At 30.5% G+C, this 18,840-nt stretch overlaps 2 protein-coding genes across 2 annotated transcripts; one reads left to right on the plus strand and one right to left on the minus strand.

The window, feature by feature from the left end:
- Window positions 1-203: 203 nt before the first annotated feature.
- Window positions 204-5,472, minus strand: CWINV (beta-fructofuranosidase). The gene is made up of 7 exons (NM_001249396.2): window positions 4,888-5,472; window positions 4,678-4,686; window positions 3,194-4,050; window positions 2,713-2,871; window positions 1,243-1,478; window positions 1,071-1,161; window positions 204-577 (listed from the first exon to the last, which is right to left on the minus strand). Exons 1-7 carry the CDS (start codon window positions 5,048-5,050, stop codon window positions 398-400), a joined length of 1,695 nt encoding a protein of 564 aa, NP_001236325.1. The 5' UTR covers window positions 5,051-5,472; the 3' UTR covers window positions 204-397.
- A 5,428-nt stretch (window positions 5,473-10,900) lies between these two features.
- On the plus strand, window positions 10,901-15,584 carry LOC100781595 (putative F-box/FBD/LRR-repeat protein At1g78840). Its single transcript, XM_003529748.5, has 4 exons — window positions 10,901-11,223; window positions 11,911-13,142; window positions 13,285-13,474; window positions 15,326-15,584. The coding sequence occupies exons 2-3, from the start codon at window positions 11,970-11,972 to the stop codon at window positions 13,459-13,461; spliced, it is 1,350 nt and encodes a 449-aa protein (XP_003529796.1). The 5' UTR covers window positions 10,901-11,223; window positions 11,911-11,969; the 3' UTR covers window positions 13,462-13,474; window positions 15,326-15,584.
- Window positions 15,585-18,840: the final 3,256 nt, after the last annotated feature.

Consider the following 18,840-nt stretch of genomic DNA (forward strand, 5'->3'; position numbering starts at 1 on the left):
AATAACTAGTTTGATAATTTAGTTGTGCTTAGTTTCAATTTATTTGTGGTTTCTTCTATGCATTCTGCTTTGTTTCAATTTATTTGTGCTTTGTTCATGCTCCAAGCATTCAGTTTTGTGATCTTGACATCAACAGTTCCATTATTGAAAGCTAAAGTGGTGAGAACAAATAGTAAAATACGTTGGTGGCAAGTGTCAGAAGATTATAATGGCATCATTCTTCTTAAATATATATTTTTTATTTTGTCAACTTATCAAATATTAAATCTGAATAAGATGAATGACAAGCATATTATTGTTGTGCATCAATGATATTTAGAGGCATCAGTAGAAGAAGTCAAAAAATTAGTCATCATGAACTTTTATGGTTCTTCCATTTCTCCCATTCTGCTCGGTATCAATTTATCTGTGCTTTCTTCATGCTCCAAGCATTCAGTTTTGTGATGTTGACATCAGCAGTTCCATTATTGAAAGCATATAGTTGTGCTTCATCATTGATTGCTAATGTGGGATAAACTCTAGCCGTGATGCAAGCCCTTCCTTCTCCTCCAAAACTCTCCACGACAGAATGATCAATCTGTGGAAGGGACAAACTTGTGCATTAGTAGGAGCATTGAAGATCATTTGAACAAAAAAAAAAAAAAACTAAGGATGAGAAATCTTATAGCTCTGACTTCTAATATTCACTCATAATGCTTTTTGTTTTTATCTCCATCAATACTACTACCTCCGTTTGTACATAACAACCTTTCTATTTTATTTTATTTTTATAAAATACTCTTTTAATTATTTAGTGTATTAATCATTTGTTTTCTATAATATTTTTAATTAATTATATACTTTCTCTTATTAGGATTGGACAACAGAAGAAACAACATTAATTAATTAATTGGGTGAGAAACAATTAAATGAAAAAAAATGAAGGATAATCTTAAAAGAATAGTATGAATTAAGTTAATTATTTTTCTTAAAACACATGAATCAATGAAAAAAAATCTTGTAGGAAAGATGGAAGCATTAAAGTTATTTGTTTACAAATAATATTTTTGTGCATAAATGTTGGAACTTACCAAGGTTCTCAATGATAGCTTCTCATGAAGAGGGTCGACGTCCACAAAAGTTCCATAACTGGTCAAATCATTGTCTTTGTTTAAGGAAGACCTGTCATGCGTTTGTATATCAGAAGAGTTTGGAGAGAAGTTGAGTTGATGGAAATAACTAGAGAACACAAACAAAACGAACCTGCTTTGATCACTGCACAAGAGCACCAAATATTTGTGTTGGTGTCTGAATATTCTGAAGAAAACTGATGTATACTCTTGCAAACCCTCTGAAGCAAAAACTAACAGACCAAATGGGCCCAGTCCACTTTTGATGGATGAACCCTTTTTACTACACAGAATTTGGGGGTCTGTCCAATAGTCCAATACTTCAGCCTCTCTCAAATTACTCACTTCAAATGAAATTTCAACATCGGCCTGCAAAGAGCAAAGGACGAATGATTGCTGTTAAAACTTCAAAGTTAAAACAATTATATTCGATGGTTTTTATTATCATTATCTATTAAGACAGATCACTAAAGAAAGTTTTATCAATAAAATCTTTCTATTTTTAGTTACTTAGAATTACAAAATCAGTTTAATATAGTGAACAATTTCTCTATATTCTATCTAAATTTGCACTTTTAATATAAGGATGGTTTAGTGAATTTTGATATAGAATCTGAAAATCAATTGCTCTAATGTATCATAGAAGTTATATTTTATTAAGCGTTCGTATGTTTAACATCTAAGGGTACCAGTAACATATTTTTTCAACATTTTTTTTCTTCGGTACATTCTTTTTTATTAATTGAAATTCATGTAGGTCTCATCATTTTGGAAAAGAAAAGACCTAGTAAATAAAAAATGAAATCTACGTATATATTTACTATACATGAATTTCACTTAATAATTAAGAGAGAATCTATGGAAAAGAGTATGATAAGTTAAAAAGTTTGTTCATGTTAACCACAGTAGCATAACATTCAATTTTTTTTTTTAAAAAAAAAAGAGGATCGAAATTATTTTTGGTATAAATTTAAAACATGTTCTATTGAAATATAAAAAAAAATCAATCTTTATCTGAACTCCTGTGAGTAGGAAAAATCATTAATTATAAATCTTCTTCATAAATGAAGAAAAAATAGATATATATTTTTAAGATATTAAATGTATTCTCATTTTTACTTTAGCACCTATAGTTTTGCATGCATACCTATCGATCGGTTCTATTTAAGTATTCTAGATTCAAATTCTAATACTTCTCAAAAAAAGATTAAACTTCTAGTTATGAAATCTAGAGTCGGCTTCAAATTGTTCCCAAATATAAATAAAATAGTTCCCAAAAAGATTAAACTTCTAGTTATGTATATCACAATACATAGTATACCAGTGTATATCTCAAAAAAAAAAAAGTGTATACCAGTGTAGTATTTTTAAACCATGAATCGTCAGAAACCACAATTGAGGCTGCGATATTAAAAATTTTGTGGTCTTCAAAACCATTTTGCGACCGTAAATTATGATTGTATTAGGCGCATTTGACCCTAATTTTCAGCAATATTATAGTATATATAGTCTTTTTAAAATTATTGCAAGCATGATCCTGAACATAATTTAGAACCTTGATTATAATTAGTATTTTTACTAGATTGTAGCAAGTAAAACTTACCTGTGTTGCTGTGACACCATTAATTGGAAGCAACTTGCCTCCTTTTAGCACTTGGGGGGGCAAGTTGACTGGGTATGCACGTAGCTTTTCAACTTCCACCACTGGCCACTGTACCAACTGTTTACCAGACTTATGCAGCCATAAAGCCCTTGGAATTGTCTGCAAAATACATGTGCATTTTCATTAAATCTCATCCCCACTGTTTTCTAGCACTAGGTCAACTTCGTTTTCTAAAGGAAAAAAAAAAAGAAAAAACTGTGGAGCCTCACTCTCTCATCATGGTATGAGCTGGCTCATGTTACTACCATTATTATTTAAACTATATTCCATCTATCATAATTTCATTAACTGTGCCCGAAAAACAAATCTAATTATTTGAGCCTAGAGTCAACACTTTTTGGTTTGATCAAGTCATGTCTTCATTTTAGAACATGGTGAGCAAACTAATAATAAAAATATTAAAACATTGCAATGAACTTACATGGATTCCAGACCATCCCTTCTTGATATCAGCAGCAACACTAGAGGATTCATTAGCCCACCCTAACAAAATCCTTCTCTTCTTCCCATCATCAAAGAAAGTTTTTGAGGCATAGTATTTTCCATAGTCATATCTTAAAACAAATTCATTAGACTCTTCATCCGGGATAAATGCATCCTTGGCAGCATTGTAACTCCCAATCATATAGTAATCATGTTTTTTGTCATCCAAGCTAACCTTGAGCACGTGCCTAACATCATAACCATTCACCGACGTGTCAACACCCAATTGGTCATTATTCAAAACAGGGAAAAAATCAGGACACTCCCACATGCCACTTCCTAGGATTGAATACAAAGGGTGTTTGGCTTGAACCCAATTAACAAAGTCTTTGCTCCTATACAAAATTGCGATTCCCCTAGTTCTTCTTTTGCTTCCAACAAGTACCCTCCAATGCCCATCTTTGCCTAGCCAAGCAGTGGTGGGGTCTCTAAATGAACTTGAATTGATCTTGTTAGCACTAGTTGGTGCCATTAGAGGATTTTTGGGGGACTTGACCCATTCCCTAAGAAATGGGTCAGACAAATTTTTGGGTTGGGCCAAGTTTTGAACTTGCTGATTCAATAGGTCAATTCCAGTGTATAGAATAACTGGTTTGTTCCCAGGAAGTAGTGTGGTTGATCCTGACCAACAGCCATTTATATCGGACGGTTGAGATGGAAAAATGGCAGGATCTAGTGGAGTCCAATTCACAAGATCCTTTGACACTGAATGTGCCCACACAATATTTCCCCAAACTGCACCTTTAGGATTGTATTGATAGAATAGGTGGTAAAGTCCTGCATATCTCAATGGTCCTATATTCCAATTATAAAGTCCCAAGTAAGAACAATTTTTTTATTTTCAGCCCAAAATAATAAGAGATAGAAAATTAATGGCACGTATCAACTTGTGATTTGTGAATTCTTTAAAACTATTATTGGATTCAAATCATGAGTCCTTTGTACCCGTATCATTTTATATTTTTTAATTAAAAAAACACGTAACGACACTTTCTCTCCTAATTATTTTTGTTAGCATGTTATATTTTAATTGGATATAAACATAAAGAAAGATAAGTAGTTTTGACTTCACTATTATCCACATGCATCAGTTTATTATATCATACAAGAAAGCCGACCTAATGGAACAAACTTCTTAATCAATGATGTGTTCATTTATTTTCTTTATAGAGATCTAGAGCAATATATTTACGTTATATTTTATTTCCACGGCATTGTAAATGCCGTTGAACAAACTTTCGAGAAAATTGTAATTTTCTACACTCTTTCTTATATTACATTTGAACATTATTTCAACCATTTTGAATTTCCAGAATTTCTGAAATGATTATAGGATGATGACAATATAACATGGATTGAAGGAAACTACAAAAAGAATGTAAAAAAGATGCACAGGGAGATTCATAAGAGAAGAGAACTAACCATTGGGATCTTCAAGTCCAAATACACCCACGTTTCCATTTCAGGATATAACATGTCAAGTGACAAAAACAAGAAGCAAAAGAAGAAACTATATACATTAGAGACATAAAATATTTGACAAAAAAAATGAAAAGAATAGAAAGAAAGAAAGGAATAAAGGGTACATGAGAAAATATAAGACGAGTTGAAGGAAAAATGATATATATATACCATTTATCCAATTCTTGGGAGGTTGGAAGTGATAAGCAGTTCTGTAAGGTTGGTTGGAGGAATCAGAAGATAAACTCTGAAGATTTCTATAAACGTGATGAGTAGCTGCACTGCCATAAATGAAAGAAAAGAAAGTCAAAAGCAAAATAGTAGACATAGCCATGGTTGTTATGTGGTAATGTTGTGGGGAGAAGCAGGCGAGCTCTACTATCTATTTATATAGATCTATAATACTGCATATGGTGGAATATTACGAATTGATCAAAAAATATAAATTAAATATAAATTAATCACTGCTTACCGAGTGACTTGTTTGTTGAGTGAAAACTCAAAAGCATAACAGAAGTAAGAGGAAATAAAAATAAGTATTTTAAGAGAGATTAATCACGGCTTACATGGAGAATCAAAACCAAAAAGATATTCACTAACAAATGTGGTTAATCTTGTTATCCTGAATGTTAGGAATATTATGAAATTTGAAATCTTCCATTAATCAACTTAACAGTAAATATCAGGATTCATATGAAATTTGAAACGTCCAAAAATAGCTGCTTCATCGGACGTCTATTCTCACTGGAACCACCCACCATAAGGCCTCTCCCATTGTTGTACAATGAAACAATTTAATGATTTAGCCAAGTTTTATATGCATAGATTTTTATGAGGAACAGTACTGTCAAGCTTCTCCGTTCAACCTCTCAACTTGTGTTACACTAGTATTTGCTTATTTTTAATATTCAGTCTCATCATGGTTTCAGAGAGTGTATTGATTACAAAACAAAATAATTTAATTTGATCATGCAAAAGTTGCTAATTTGCTAAGAACAACATGTTGCTAATAAGTAAATGAACTAAACTTTTTGTAAAGTTAAATTAACTTAATTATATATCTCATCAACCTTTAGAGGAGTTAAATGATGAAATTTATATAAAAACTAAACTGAATGAATTAATTTTAATTTATATAAAAAAATTATTTTCTTTGATTTCCTACTTAGGAAGACTTCATCACACATTCATTTTTTATCAAGTGAATATGCCTGGATAAGGGAGAGGGGTAGAGAGGATGAAGCAGTTATTATGGATTTACACAAGATTTGCGATTATATTGATTAAGGATGATTTTTTTTTAATTTCATAAGATCTCTCAAGTTAACAATAATATGGTTTAACTCTTGTTAGGTTGTTAGTAAGTATCTCAGTATCTCTCACAACAACTACAGTGGACTTATCCCTATGATTTGGCTGCGGGGTAACTACCTTAAGAGTATTGGGAAGGAGGATCAAAATAATATTAAACAAAATTTTTATATTTTTTTAATAGAATTTACATTTTTTATTTTTTTTATCTTTTTTTATTTTCATTTTCTAAATTAAACACTACAGGTCTCATCAAAAAGGTATCAAGCAGATTTATGAATGCCGTACCATCCTTCTAGACATTTGTTCAAGAAATTTGTGGTGAATTTGGCTAATAATGCGTGCGTCCAACTCATAGTATATCTTGTGCTTATCTATATTTAATATATACTATCATTAGTTAAGTCACATACATGCAGAGTTTGTGGGTACGTACTTCGCATGAACTTGATCGATCATGTTCTTCCACTAATTCAATTCATGTATATCCGTTTATAATACAAAGTCTGTTAAGTTTCTCGTGACTTCAGCAGCAAAAAGGAGAAAAAGTTTTAATTTCGTGACTTGATCACTTCAAGGTTGTTCATTGTTTCAGAGAATTTGAATTGATTTATTTGAAAGTTTTTACATATGATCCCTCGTCAACATGATAACTGCATGACCAAATGAAAGTCCTTTCCTCTACTTCTCCATTTCTTAATTAAGTTATTTTTTTATCAGTACCAATATTTCTTAAGTTACATGGTTGTGGCCATTGTCATTCACTATTAACCATTGTAGATGTCTTCATGACAACTACAAAGAAAGTATTTTTGATGAGTCACAATATCCGCTAGAGTACTGAAACATCAACATTTAGCATAAAGGCAAATGGATTTTTTTTGGTAGTGGACTGATTTATATTTCCTCCATAATATGATGAACTTAATGCCGGTTTGGAATGACATCTAGAATGCACATAAACATGTAAATTTATGCCCGAATGAATATAATACACAATTTATAAAAAAAAATACATAAACAAACCAATTGGGTCAGATCTAACAGAAAGAACTAGTTTCATACAACGTAATCAACTAAAGTTCGAATTTTCACTAGAAAAATGTATATCCACATTTAGTATCTGATTGCGTGCCTTAAATATGGTTGTCTCTAGAATAAAACACATATAAGAAATAAAATAAAATAATTAGATGGACATGTAATTAGTACATGTTGGTTGGGATTGTTTATAATGACTCTATAGGAAGAATAGCATACACAGCACTGGCTAGAATTAGGTTATGTTAGAATCAAAGTTAGAAACGTGCTATTGAAAATTTTAATTTACTTTCTCAAATTCACAAAACAAAAATAAATTTTTTTGTTTTAGAAATAAAAATATTTCCTGCGTCTCCGTCTAGCATCTTAACAAATAAAAATATTTTACATAGTGTTCATTTACATTTTTAGAATTTTTTGTTGTTTAGTCTTTAATTGAACATGGTTTTAAGTGTAATGATGAGACTAGTTTTCTAATAGGAAATCGGTGTTCATTTGTATTAACGTCTAAAAAAAATAATTTTTATTTTCTCAAAGATCACTTCATCGTTCACACAATCAATTCCTAATTTATGCCAAATGCTATATTCACTCTCCTTTATTTTTAAGTACACTCCCCTTTTATTTTAATTTAAATTTGTTTACTATTATTAATACTCTTTATAGCCTATCGTACTTCTTTTTTCTTAGAAAATACTTTCTGGAAGATTTTTACTATTGTTAATACTCTCTGTACCTAAAATTTTTACTACCATTAATGTTGTTTTAGATTTTGTGTTCTATAAAACATTTTCCAGAATACAAAATGTAAAATAGTAGTCTCAAAACTACTTTTGAAAATTTAAAAACAAATGACATTTTAAAGTCACCATATCAAATTTAATTTTTAATTTTATTTCCTTCATAGCTTTATTTCTTTTAATTATGCATAATTTACACAAAAAAAGGAATGCAAGCGTACCATGTTTAATAGCTTGGAGGATGAAAAAACCTAATGTTAAACAAAGAGACCCAGCAAACAAGGAATATCAAAGTAAGATATTGAATTGGAGATCATAAAGGGAGTGGTAGAGGGAAACAATTATAATGGAAGAGAGGGAGGGAGAGTGTGCAATTGTATGAGGGAAAGAATAAGGTTTGAAAAAAGAAGGTCATTTAAGTCATAAGCAAATTAAAATAGAGAAGGGATGTACTTAGAGAAAACGGAAGTTGATATAGCATTTGTCCAATTGATTGATTAAAATCAAGTGGCAGTCCAACCCACTCACCTTATCCAGAATAAGTTGGGCCTACGTTAACGTGCACGGTCCAATCTACGCCATATAACATAAGCAACTTTTTTTCTTTTAACCAAGTATCCTTCGGCGGAATCATCTTCATTATATTATTTTTGTATATTGCATGTAACATTGTACATTTTTTTCATTGGGGTGACATTGCATTTTAAGGTATGGTACATCTTTATTATTAGTAAGATGAGGTAAAGATGGGTTATATAATGAAGATGAGGTTTAAATTAGAGTTAAAAATAAATAAAAATTGAATGAAAAATAATATTTTAGATGAGATTTAAATAATATAAATAGTAAGATAAAAATAAGACTAAAAAATAGGAGGTATAAAATAAGCCTTTACAACATTAACGATACTGAAAATGTCTTTCCATTATAGTTTATTTAAGGGGACATATTTCTTTTCAAGTCTTATTTTGGATAAATCTAAGATGTATCCTAGTCAAAAGCTAAATACTAGGTACTAAAATTCATTTAAGAAGATTACCTCTCCCAACAAATACATTTCCTTGCACATGGATCCCGGTGGTTAAATCTTTTATTACATACTTAACAGACATAATTATCTCTCAAGCATATCATATCAGTTGCCATTTTTTTAATATTCTCAAGTCTACTATACTCAAATGTAAACATTAAATTTTAAAATACTTAAATATGTTTTTTATCTTAAAAATATAATAATATTTTATTTTTTAGTGCCTAAAAAAATATTTCTTAGAGTTTGGTCCCTTCAAAATTCTTTTTTTTGGGGGGATTTAGTCCCTATTATTTTGTTTTAGTTCTTCAAATTTTTTTAATCTCAATAATATGTAGATTATTTGATTTTATTTCTTATTAAATGTTTTTTTATAAGGAATAATTCAAAATAAACAATATGAAGTACATTTAATGATCCATTGAACAATAATATATAAATTAATACTCTCTTCGCTCCAAAATGATCGCTGTTTAAGACTTTTTTTTCATATATATATTAAGAATGACAATAAATAGTTAAGTTACTCATTAAAAGAATTTTACCAAAATGTCCTCATTTTTTTTAAAATGTGTTACTTGTAACTATTGGGTCATTAATGGCGGTTGTTGAAAAATTAATAGGTACAATACTGAAAAAATCATTAAATTAGTGTATTTTATTTGAAAACATACAAATAAAAGTTTTAATATTTTTATTAAAAACTAAAAAAATCATTCAAGATATTTTTTAAATACTAAAATATTAGTTATTTTGAATAAGAGGAAGTAAAAAGTTTTTCATTTGAAAAAATACATTAAATAATTAAATGTTGAAATTTGGATACATTAATTGCAATCTTAAAAAATTAATATATTATATTTTTAACAATTATTTTCAACATTTATTTATTAAAACCAGAATACATTAATTATTACAACGTTCAAAAATTCAAATAAAATCATAATACTTTAATTATCACTCCTTATGTGGTATTATACTTATCATGTAAGGGAAAAAAATTATTTTAAAATAATTATCATTTTAGTTTTTCAATGTAACAATAATTATATTTTTTTCACTTATATCTTTTATAATATTAACGGTAGAAAATAAAATTTACAAATAAATTAATAATGATATAATATTAATTTTGCAAATTTTTTCTCTTCCATGTATTTGATGCTTTTCCTTCCTTTGTGTAAAACAGAGGACTGTTATTTTAGGGGAGAGAGAGTACAACATTTATTTATTAAAATCAGACTAAATTATTTATATTTTCAACTAAAAATTCATATGAAATTCATCCAAAAAATAATTTATTGGAATCTTTATGATCTTAATTACCAGTAAACGTTTCCTAAGTTGTAAACATTATCAATTGAATATCACCGAACTTCATTGTTAAAAAAAAATTCTAAAAGATTTGATTGAATATTATAAGATTTCTTTTATTTTATTTAAAATTTATGATTGAATACTATAAGATTTTTTTATAATTTTTTTAAAGTCATTTAAAATCTTAATTGAATACACTCCTAATTATTACTACATTAAAAACTGAAATAAACTCCGAATACATTAATTATTACAACATTTCTTTATTAAAACCAAAATACATTAATGAAAAGGGGTTTTTATAATGATTATTTTAAAAGTGATAATATGTTTATACCTATTATAAGAATTTATTTTAATTGTCTTCTATATTAATTATTTTTTTTATCAAAATATCCTTATTTATTTTAACCCACAACGTTACTTTGAATTGTATATTTCTCTTTCCTATAAAAATGAATACATTCTTAATAATATTAAAGGCAAATTAGAAGAAAAAAAAATATTTAACAAATTTAAGTTAATGCCTAAATTTAACAAATGCAGTGCATACTACAATTTCTGATTAATTGATTTTTTTATACTAATAATAAATAAATATTAAACTCATTAAATAAATAAATGTGTACATTATTCTACAAGAATTCATGGAAAATAATCATAAGCATGCCTTAATTGTTACTTACAAGGGGTGAAGAAGGATTACCCTTTCTTCTTTTTCTCAGTTCCCATCACTGGAAGAATGAAATGAAAAGATAGAAACCCCAAAAGGCCAAAGAAAAACATAAATTGAGAGAGAGAGACTTTGGTCGTAGCTATTGCGTGGTACAAAGAGGCAATTAAACTATTGAATTGGAAGCTGAGTTAGTAGTAATTTAAGAGAGAGAAAGAGAGAGTGAGAGAGGGAGACCCATCCACTTCTTCCATTTCCACACCTTCACACAACACAACATAACACAAAAGCGCTCTCTCTAATATCTAGAGACAGGATTTCCAACACACTCACCTCTCAGAGCGCGTGCCCTTCAAACATGATCATCATCGTCTTCTTCCTAGGACCTGTTTCAGGTGCAAAAACCCTCTTCCTTTTTTCAACTGCTTATTGATTTCTCTTTTCATTTTTGTTTTTAATTGACAATCTGTTGGGGTATGCCTTTGTGTGATATCTTCAACCATCGTATGGTAATTTTTTTATTTTTTTTATTGTTACTGATCACTTGAATTTAATTGTTTGGGGAATTTTACTTATGGGGTTTTTGGGTACTTTGATTTGGGAGCCAAGATTCAAACTTTAGTGTGTTTGGGGATTGAATTTGAGGAGAAGATTGTAAAACGAGAAATTTTGGTGTAGGGGAATTGTGATAGTGTATTTTGATGGGCATGGGAAGTTATTTTTACTGTCATGTTTTAATTATTGTCAGAGGTTGTGTTTTAATTATGGGGTTTTTGGGTACTTTGATTTGGGAGCCAAGTTCAAACTTTAGTGTGTTTGGGGATTGAATTTGAGGAGAAGATTGTAAAACGAGAAATTTTGGTGTAGGGGAATTGTGATAGTGTATTTTGATGGGCATGGAAAGTTATTTTTACTGTCATGTTTTAATTATTGTCAGAGGTTGTGTTAAAAAGATTAACACAATTTGTCTTGATTGTATTTCTAAGATTTTTTTTTTTTTGGTATTTCTAAGATGTGTGGATAACTTCTCTTATCTGAACAGACTGATTTCTTTTTCTCATTATTTTTGTTGTTTTTATCAGATTCTTCGTAGAGGAGTACTAGGGCTGATCACTGGATCTTTCAAATTTGGAATGATTTGATGGGGAATATGACTTGCAGCTTCAACAAGACTGATTCAATTGAGTGCTGTGAAGCTGAAATGCAGAAGGCTGATTCTCAGGAATCTGGTCCTGCGTTGAAGAAGTCAAAAACCAAAATTTTGGCCTCTCAAAATGTAGATAATTGTGAAATGGAAGAAAGTCAGGATAGACTTAGTGACATGCCGGATTGTCTTATCCATCATATTTTGTCATTTATGGAAACAAAGGATGCAATTCAAACTTGTGTTTTGTCGAAGCGGTGGAGGTATCTTTGGGCTTCAGTTCCCTGCCTGAGTTTCAGCAGCAAATCATTCATGCGTTTGGTTAACTTTAAGAAGTTTGTGCTGTGGGTCCTAAACCATCGCGATTCTTCTCATGTCAAACTTCTTGTTTACTACCGTTTTGGGGTAGATTATACGACAGATCAAGGTCTATTGAATAAGGTTATTGAGTATGCAGCATCACATGGGGTTGAAGAAATCAAAATCAATCTCCGGGCAAAAACCGCTGGCAGAACCTCTGGCAGTCCGCCAGTTGAAATTCCTTTGTCTCTATTTACTTGCCAATCTTTGAAAAAGCTCGAGTTAACAGATTGCCATCCTACGAATGGGTCATCCCCGTTAGGTTGCACATCATTGGACATGTTGCATCTGGAACAGTTTTCAATGCATCCTGCTGCAGCTGACTTTTCGAATCCATTTGCAAGTTTGGCAGAACTATTTGGTTTTACAACATTGACAACTCTGCATCTAAATAACTTCATTCTGTGTTATACAGGAACTGACTGTTTGGATCCATTTGCTAATTGTGTCCATTTGAAGAATTTGCACTTAAGTGAAATGTCCTTTAATTCAGATTTGAACTCTAAGGATTTTGTGATATCTGCTCCTAAGCTGAGTAACTTGAATCTGATGTGCAACCGCTTTAAATGCAAGATTGTAGTTGCTGCACCACAGCTTTCCAATTTCATTTACTTGTATTCTACACCTTGTGCCTTTTTTGAGTTTCGTCTTCCTTCTATGGATGGCTTGATCATTGATATACATGAACCACATTATCGATTTGAAAAATGTCGTCGAAGGAAAAGAAAGGAGACTTTACATGGTTTGATCAATATGTTACGGGGACATCATAGTGCAGAAGCTGTTAAACTATCATTCTCTACAGTTAAGGTAGGGAGAAAATTCTAAGTTTATATATATGTGCATATGACAGTGTGTGTGTGTGAGGGAGAATGGGTTTCTTCATTGAATTGTCAAATGAAATATATTTTGATGGCCCATGTTTAATTTTTAAAAACTTTTTCAATTTCAGGTTATTTGTGGAGCTTCAGCCCTTGTGAAGCCAGAATGTTTGCCTTCTAGTAAATTGAAGTCATTGAACTTTGGAGTTGGATCAACATATAAAATCTTCATCAACAACCTTGACCATATAACAGCCTACTTCCGCAATTGTTCTCAGCATGCAGACTTCGAGATTGTGACTGTTTAGAATGTATTCAAAGGTATTTATAAATCTTCTTCATTCTTAAATAATTTATTCTCTTTATATTACTATGATAATAATATTCCAATCTTATTTCTAATGTTAATTATATTCTTTATTTTGTTTGTCATAGCTGATCATATATCACTGTAAAATAAAACTAATCAAATGATTGGTTAAAGTTTTTAATCAGTGCATGATACTAAACCTCATCAAGTTTCTACCAAGTCTTACATTTACTTTGATCATACAGTTTTATCATGACTTGAGACTTTTAGACAACAACTGTATCTGTTGCCTTTAATTTTTGTATGTAGTTGGGATTTACTGATGTTCACTTTTTTTAGCATGTTCAAAAGTTTGATGAACTATTTAATATGCTCAATGCTATTTGTTTGCTCCATCTCTCTTTTCAGTGCTTGTTCTGTGGCCAGGGCTTATGATAAGAAATATAGGATAGGATCATCAGGTATCCTATCCTATTCTAATTCCATTGTTGGCGAGCCAATAGGATAGAATAAGTTTATCTTATTCAGCTTTTTAGTTCAAAATTTATCATGTGGCTGGGCCTGGATTAAAAAAGTAGGATAGGATAGATAAAAATCTCCCCCACTCACCCTCATCCCCAACCTTCTTCCTCAATGTAATTAGTCTCCCCTTTCATTGAGTTACAGTAGCATTTCTCTCCCTGCCTAACAACCTCCTCAATGAAACAATGATTACAACACTTTTTGCTGTCTCAAACTGAAACTGCCACTGCTTGTAATTATTTTGGGCTAAGTAGTCAATAGTGCTGCATAAGTGGCGAATTGCGGACAGCAGGAGCGGATACTGAACATGCAGGTGCAGCTGCAGTTTGTGGTGAGATAGCAACGGATGCATGCATGAGCAGGCACAATTTCAGCATTAAAAACTTGATTTTGCCCATGAATCTTGTCGTTTGGATTTGGGTTTTTTATTTGTTTTTATCTTTTGTTATCTTTTTTTAATCTGCTATATCTTTTAAACCTTTTCAATACTGCCCCTGTTAATTGTTGTCGGTTGCTTTTCCCATTGTAAATGTTTTAAATCTGTTTTATCTTTTAAGCTTTTCAACAAGACACCCTATTAATTGTTGTCGGTTGTAGGTGACGGTTACTTTTCCCTATGTAACTTACAAAACTGACCCTAATAATGTTTTTTCTTCCGACTAAAAGTGCCACTCTTTTATCTGAACTCAACGTTTTTAAGTCCCTCTATTAATTCCCTGTATTAATTATGACTAACTATGCCTTTACTTTTTAATTTTGTGTATTTTTCTATTTTCAGTATTTTTGTGTATGTTACAAAATTATAAATCATGCATATTATTTTCTAGACTTCACAACAGAGATTATCCCATTACCTGCTATCCCGCTATAGCGTTTTTTGGGGTGGCTGCTATCCGGGGTTGGCTACTTGGATTTTGGGGCTCCAGTTTCTTGCATTACAAAGACTCTGTCTTGGTTTAGAGTGGCAGTTCTTTGAACCTGTACCCAAGGTGTTGTTCTGGGCCTTCTGCATAGGATGAACTACAGGTTTTAGATCCATCAGCTGTGAGAGACAAGTAGAGTGGCAAGGAGGTGCTGGGAGTGGTTGTTGGGATGAGATTTTCGAGAATGGTGACTGAATGTCTGTATAGCTAAAATACTGAGGACCTTCTGATAGGTAGTCTTTATTTTGAGCGGAGTGATGGTTTGTGCGATGATGAAGTAGTTGCAGCTTGCTGGTATTGATAATTGTGTTACGGAGGGGCATTTAAAAATGAACGAATGTGTCTGATTTTTCACAAAAGTAATCTTGTGCATTTCCCAATTAGTTTGCCATACTTATTTTTTTCTTGATTTTGCAGTATACTTCGCGGAGGAGGTTTGGCTCATGCTGAGGTCGAAGTTAACCCCGATACTTGGATCCTTATGATCTAAAACAAGAATTAGTGCTTGGTATAGTTTGATTGGGAAAAAATTGGATATCTTCATATATATGTGATTGATTTTTGAAAAACAGGCTATAGTGAAATAGAAATTCAAATACATTTTGCAAATTTGTATCTTGAGTTCGAGTTCTTGACTCTCTTTTTAGGATTAAATATACTTTTGGTCCCTGTTAAATACATGTTTTTTGCATTTAATTCCTGATAATTTTTTCTTTCGAATTGTGTTTCTAATATTTCAAAAATTGCTTTAGGTTCCTATCGTTAGTTTGTAATCGTTAACTACCTACATTGCTCTTAACCGATCACGCAGGTGTTCTACATCGGTGTCACGCGTGATTTTTCTCTAATTGGAATTACATGTGAAAAAATATTTTTTTTTAGTACAAAATGATGTCGATCTGCATGTTAAAAGATTTTTTTTTCTTTCTTTTCCCAATCTGTTGCTCCTTTTTCTATTGAGCCTAAACCCCAATCTGCTCCTACTCATTGTTGCCATCGCAAAGGTGTGCATCTTGCCATTCATTCCAACGGTCCTCAGTCATACCTTGATTCAGTCAAATGTGTTCTCTTCACTCCCCCAGTTTCCTTCATCTTCACGTATTCCTTTTTCCTCGCAGCTTCAGCAACCTCATTATCCGTCATCGTTGAATCTGCCATCTCTCATCTCTAAACACCAACAATGATATCAAAACCCCCTAATAATTACAATGGAGAGATTGGACAGAGCAAGAGTGCTAGTCAAGGTCTCTTTCCCTCATTCGAATAATAGAGGAGGAGAAATCACAATCTAACCATTGTTTGTGTTGGGCTATGGAAGCAAACTGAATCAGCCAACGACGAAGCATCCTTAAAACAAAGTTTGGAAGATGTCGAAATATGATACTCATCCTCGGAATGCTCCTTTTGCTGAGAACGATGCCAACAAATGCCCCAGATCTAGTCGGTACGGATTTTCGGTAAATGGTCCTAGCTTTTACCCAGTGGTTAATGGTGCAAAAGACACAAAGGTTCACCAAAGGGGGAAAGTCGTGCAACCTACATGCGGGGTCGTCGTATTAGAGACGCAAGTCCATTTTTGAGCTATTGGAGATGGTGAGGGATTCTGGCAGGGGAAGATCAACGGGAAAAAAAAAAGGGTTTAGCTCAAGTTTGAGGGAACAAGAATGTTAGTGAAAAGGTGGATCCTAGCAGGCGGGGTCGTTTTGTACTTTTTTTTATAAAAAAAAAAACCCTTTTTCCACCTGGAATCCCAGTCAGACAGATAACATGTGTCACCACACGTGATGTCTGTGGCTGGTTAATGACTATATCGGACTAAAAAATTTGAAATATTAAAAATTTAATCTAAAATAAAAATTTATTAGAGATCAAATATAAAAAATATAAAATTAAAAATATATTTAAATCTTTTTTTATAGTCATATCTTCCCCTTTCTCCCAATGTCTAAATGCAGACCTTTTATTTTAAAATAATTGAAAAATAATGTTTAATGAGATTATGACAATTATTAATTTTTATAACAATTACCTTTATTCTTGTAATAGTAATCTAACCATTTTAATTATTTATGAATTAAAATCAATTTAGGCTCTTTATCTTCCCATGAATTTTTGCTTTCTTTTGATGTCTTTAATTACTTTCTTTCTATTTTTATTTATATCAAGAAGAATTATAATTAGATAAAGGTTTGATTACTCATTTAGTCCCTATAGTTTTACCATTCGTATTTTTTTAGTCCCTATAGTTTAAAAGTAGTTTTTTTAGTTCATGCAATTTATATTTTTAGTCCTCTTTTGGTTCTTATCGTTTATATTTTAATTTTCTTTTAATTTCTGTAGTTTGAGAGTGATTTTTTTAGTTTTATAATTTGTATTTTAATTTCCTTTTAGTCCTTACCATAAAAATATGATTAATACTATTAATTAAAATTAACTACAAAATATTAACAAGTAATTCGTAACTAATTTATTGCAATATAATTTATAATAAAAAAATAGTTGATAATTTATAACTAATTTGTAACTAATTATTTTTATATTTTTTTGGTACTAAGGACTAAAAGGTATTTAAAATACAAATTTTAGGGACTAAAAAAATTATTTTCAAACTATAGAGATTAAAAGAGAATTAAAATACAAAATATAAGAATTAAAAAGACTACTTTTAAACTATAAAAACTAAAAGAGAATTAAAATGTAAATTATAGGGACTTAAAAAATTATTTTCAAATTATAAAAATTAAAAATATATGAATGGTAAAACTATAGAAATCAAATGAGTAATTTGATTTAGATGAAATATATAAATGAATAATAAATGTAAGTGTATGAAAAAAGAATGTTGAAAACAGGAACAAATCTAATTCGGCTATCATAAAATTGATTATGTGAAGTTTTAACAACCAGTTTTTAAACATTAAATGATAAAAACAAGCAAAATAAAGTAATAAATTTACATGAATACACATATGAATATATGATCCTTGAATAAATGAAAATGAGTTTGATCGCACTTGAAAATTCTTTAAGTTCTCAAATCTATAAGGTGAAAATATCAAAATCTTTAAATAAAGGATATATTTACAATCCTTTTTAGTTTTTCCCTTTGCTTCAAATAGAAGTGTATTTGTCCACCTTGGAAAAAAAAATTCTACCACTTTCAATTCTTATGCATTTTTATCCTTGTGGTAGAGTGTGTTATTTGTCAAATATATTATGTAATAATATGTTTAGTAATATTAAGAGATGAGTTTTACAAAAGAAAAAAGAATCAATAGATGTTGAAATATTTATTAAATTTGTAGTTAAAATAGTATAAATTTGCAAGACATAGTAATGTCGTTATAAAATCAGGAGTTGGCTTCCTGGTCCTTATATATTTAATTGATTGAATACAAGATGCAGCTATAGAAGTAAAAGAAGAATTCTAATATTTTATAATTGAAGCCGAGTGGGGTATTTTTGTTTCTAAATGTATACATTAGATGAGTTGTATGTTTAAAAAATAGGTAAATAGTCACTTTTGTTTATGAATATGTAATTCATTGATAAATGTGTTTCTGAAAAATGAAAATATAAAATTTAGTTCTTGAAAGTGTAAAAAGTACGACAAATATATCTGGCCGTTAACTTCCATATGTCACCCTTAATAAAATAGTCTATGTGACACAGAGGGATAAATTTGTCACTGAAATGATTACCAACGTGACCATCTCTAATGTTCGGACATATTTGTTATATAATATTTTCTTGACTTTTTATCTTCCCACTCCACTAACAAATGCGTTCCTGAAAAATAAAAATACAAAATTTAGGGTGCAAAAAGTGCGACAAATATATCTAAACGTTAACAGTAGATTGTGACTAATTATTATAATTTGAAAAAAAATTATAATGATTGCGACAATTTTTTTTAATAAACTCGTAAATTA

This window comes from Glycine max, chromosome 7 (genome assembly GCF_000004515.6).
Source record: "Glycine max cultivar Williams 82 chromosome 7, Glycine_max_v4.0, whole genome shotgun sequence".
In the NCBI taxonomy this organism is placed as follows: domain Eukaryota; kingdom Viridiplantae; phylum Streptophyta; class Magnoliopsida; order Fabales; family Fabaceae; genus Glycine; species Glycine max.

What these genes read in the sequence shown, in the direction of transcription:
- CWINV (NM_001249396.2), bottom strand. Translation starts at nt 5,050, where the DNA reads ATGGCTATGTCTACTATTTTGCTTTTGACTTTCTTTTCTTTCATTTAT. An exon ending in AGGGATGGTCTGGAATCCAT is followed by an intron (nt 2,872 to 3,193) that starts GTAAGTTCATTG and finishes TGTATTTTGCAG; the next exon opens with ACAATTCCAAGGGCTTTATG. An exon ending in AGCTATCATTGAGAACCTTG is followed by an intron (nt 578 to 1,070) that starts GTAAGTTCCAAC and finishes TCCCTTCCACAG; the next exon opens with ATTGATCATTCTGTCGTGGA.
- LOC100781595 (XM_003529748.5), top strand. Translation starts at nt 11,970, where the DNA reads ATGGGGAATATGACTTGCAGCTTCAACAAGACTGATTCAATTGAGTGC. An exon ending in TATCATTCTCTACAGTTAAG is followed by an intron (nt 13,143 to 13,284) that starts GTAGGGAGAAAA and finishes TTTCAATTTCAG; the next exon opens with GTTATTTGTGGAGCTTCAGC.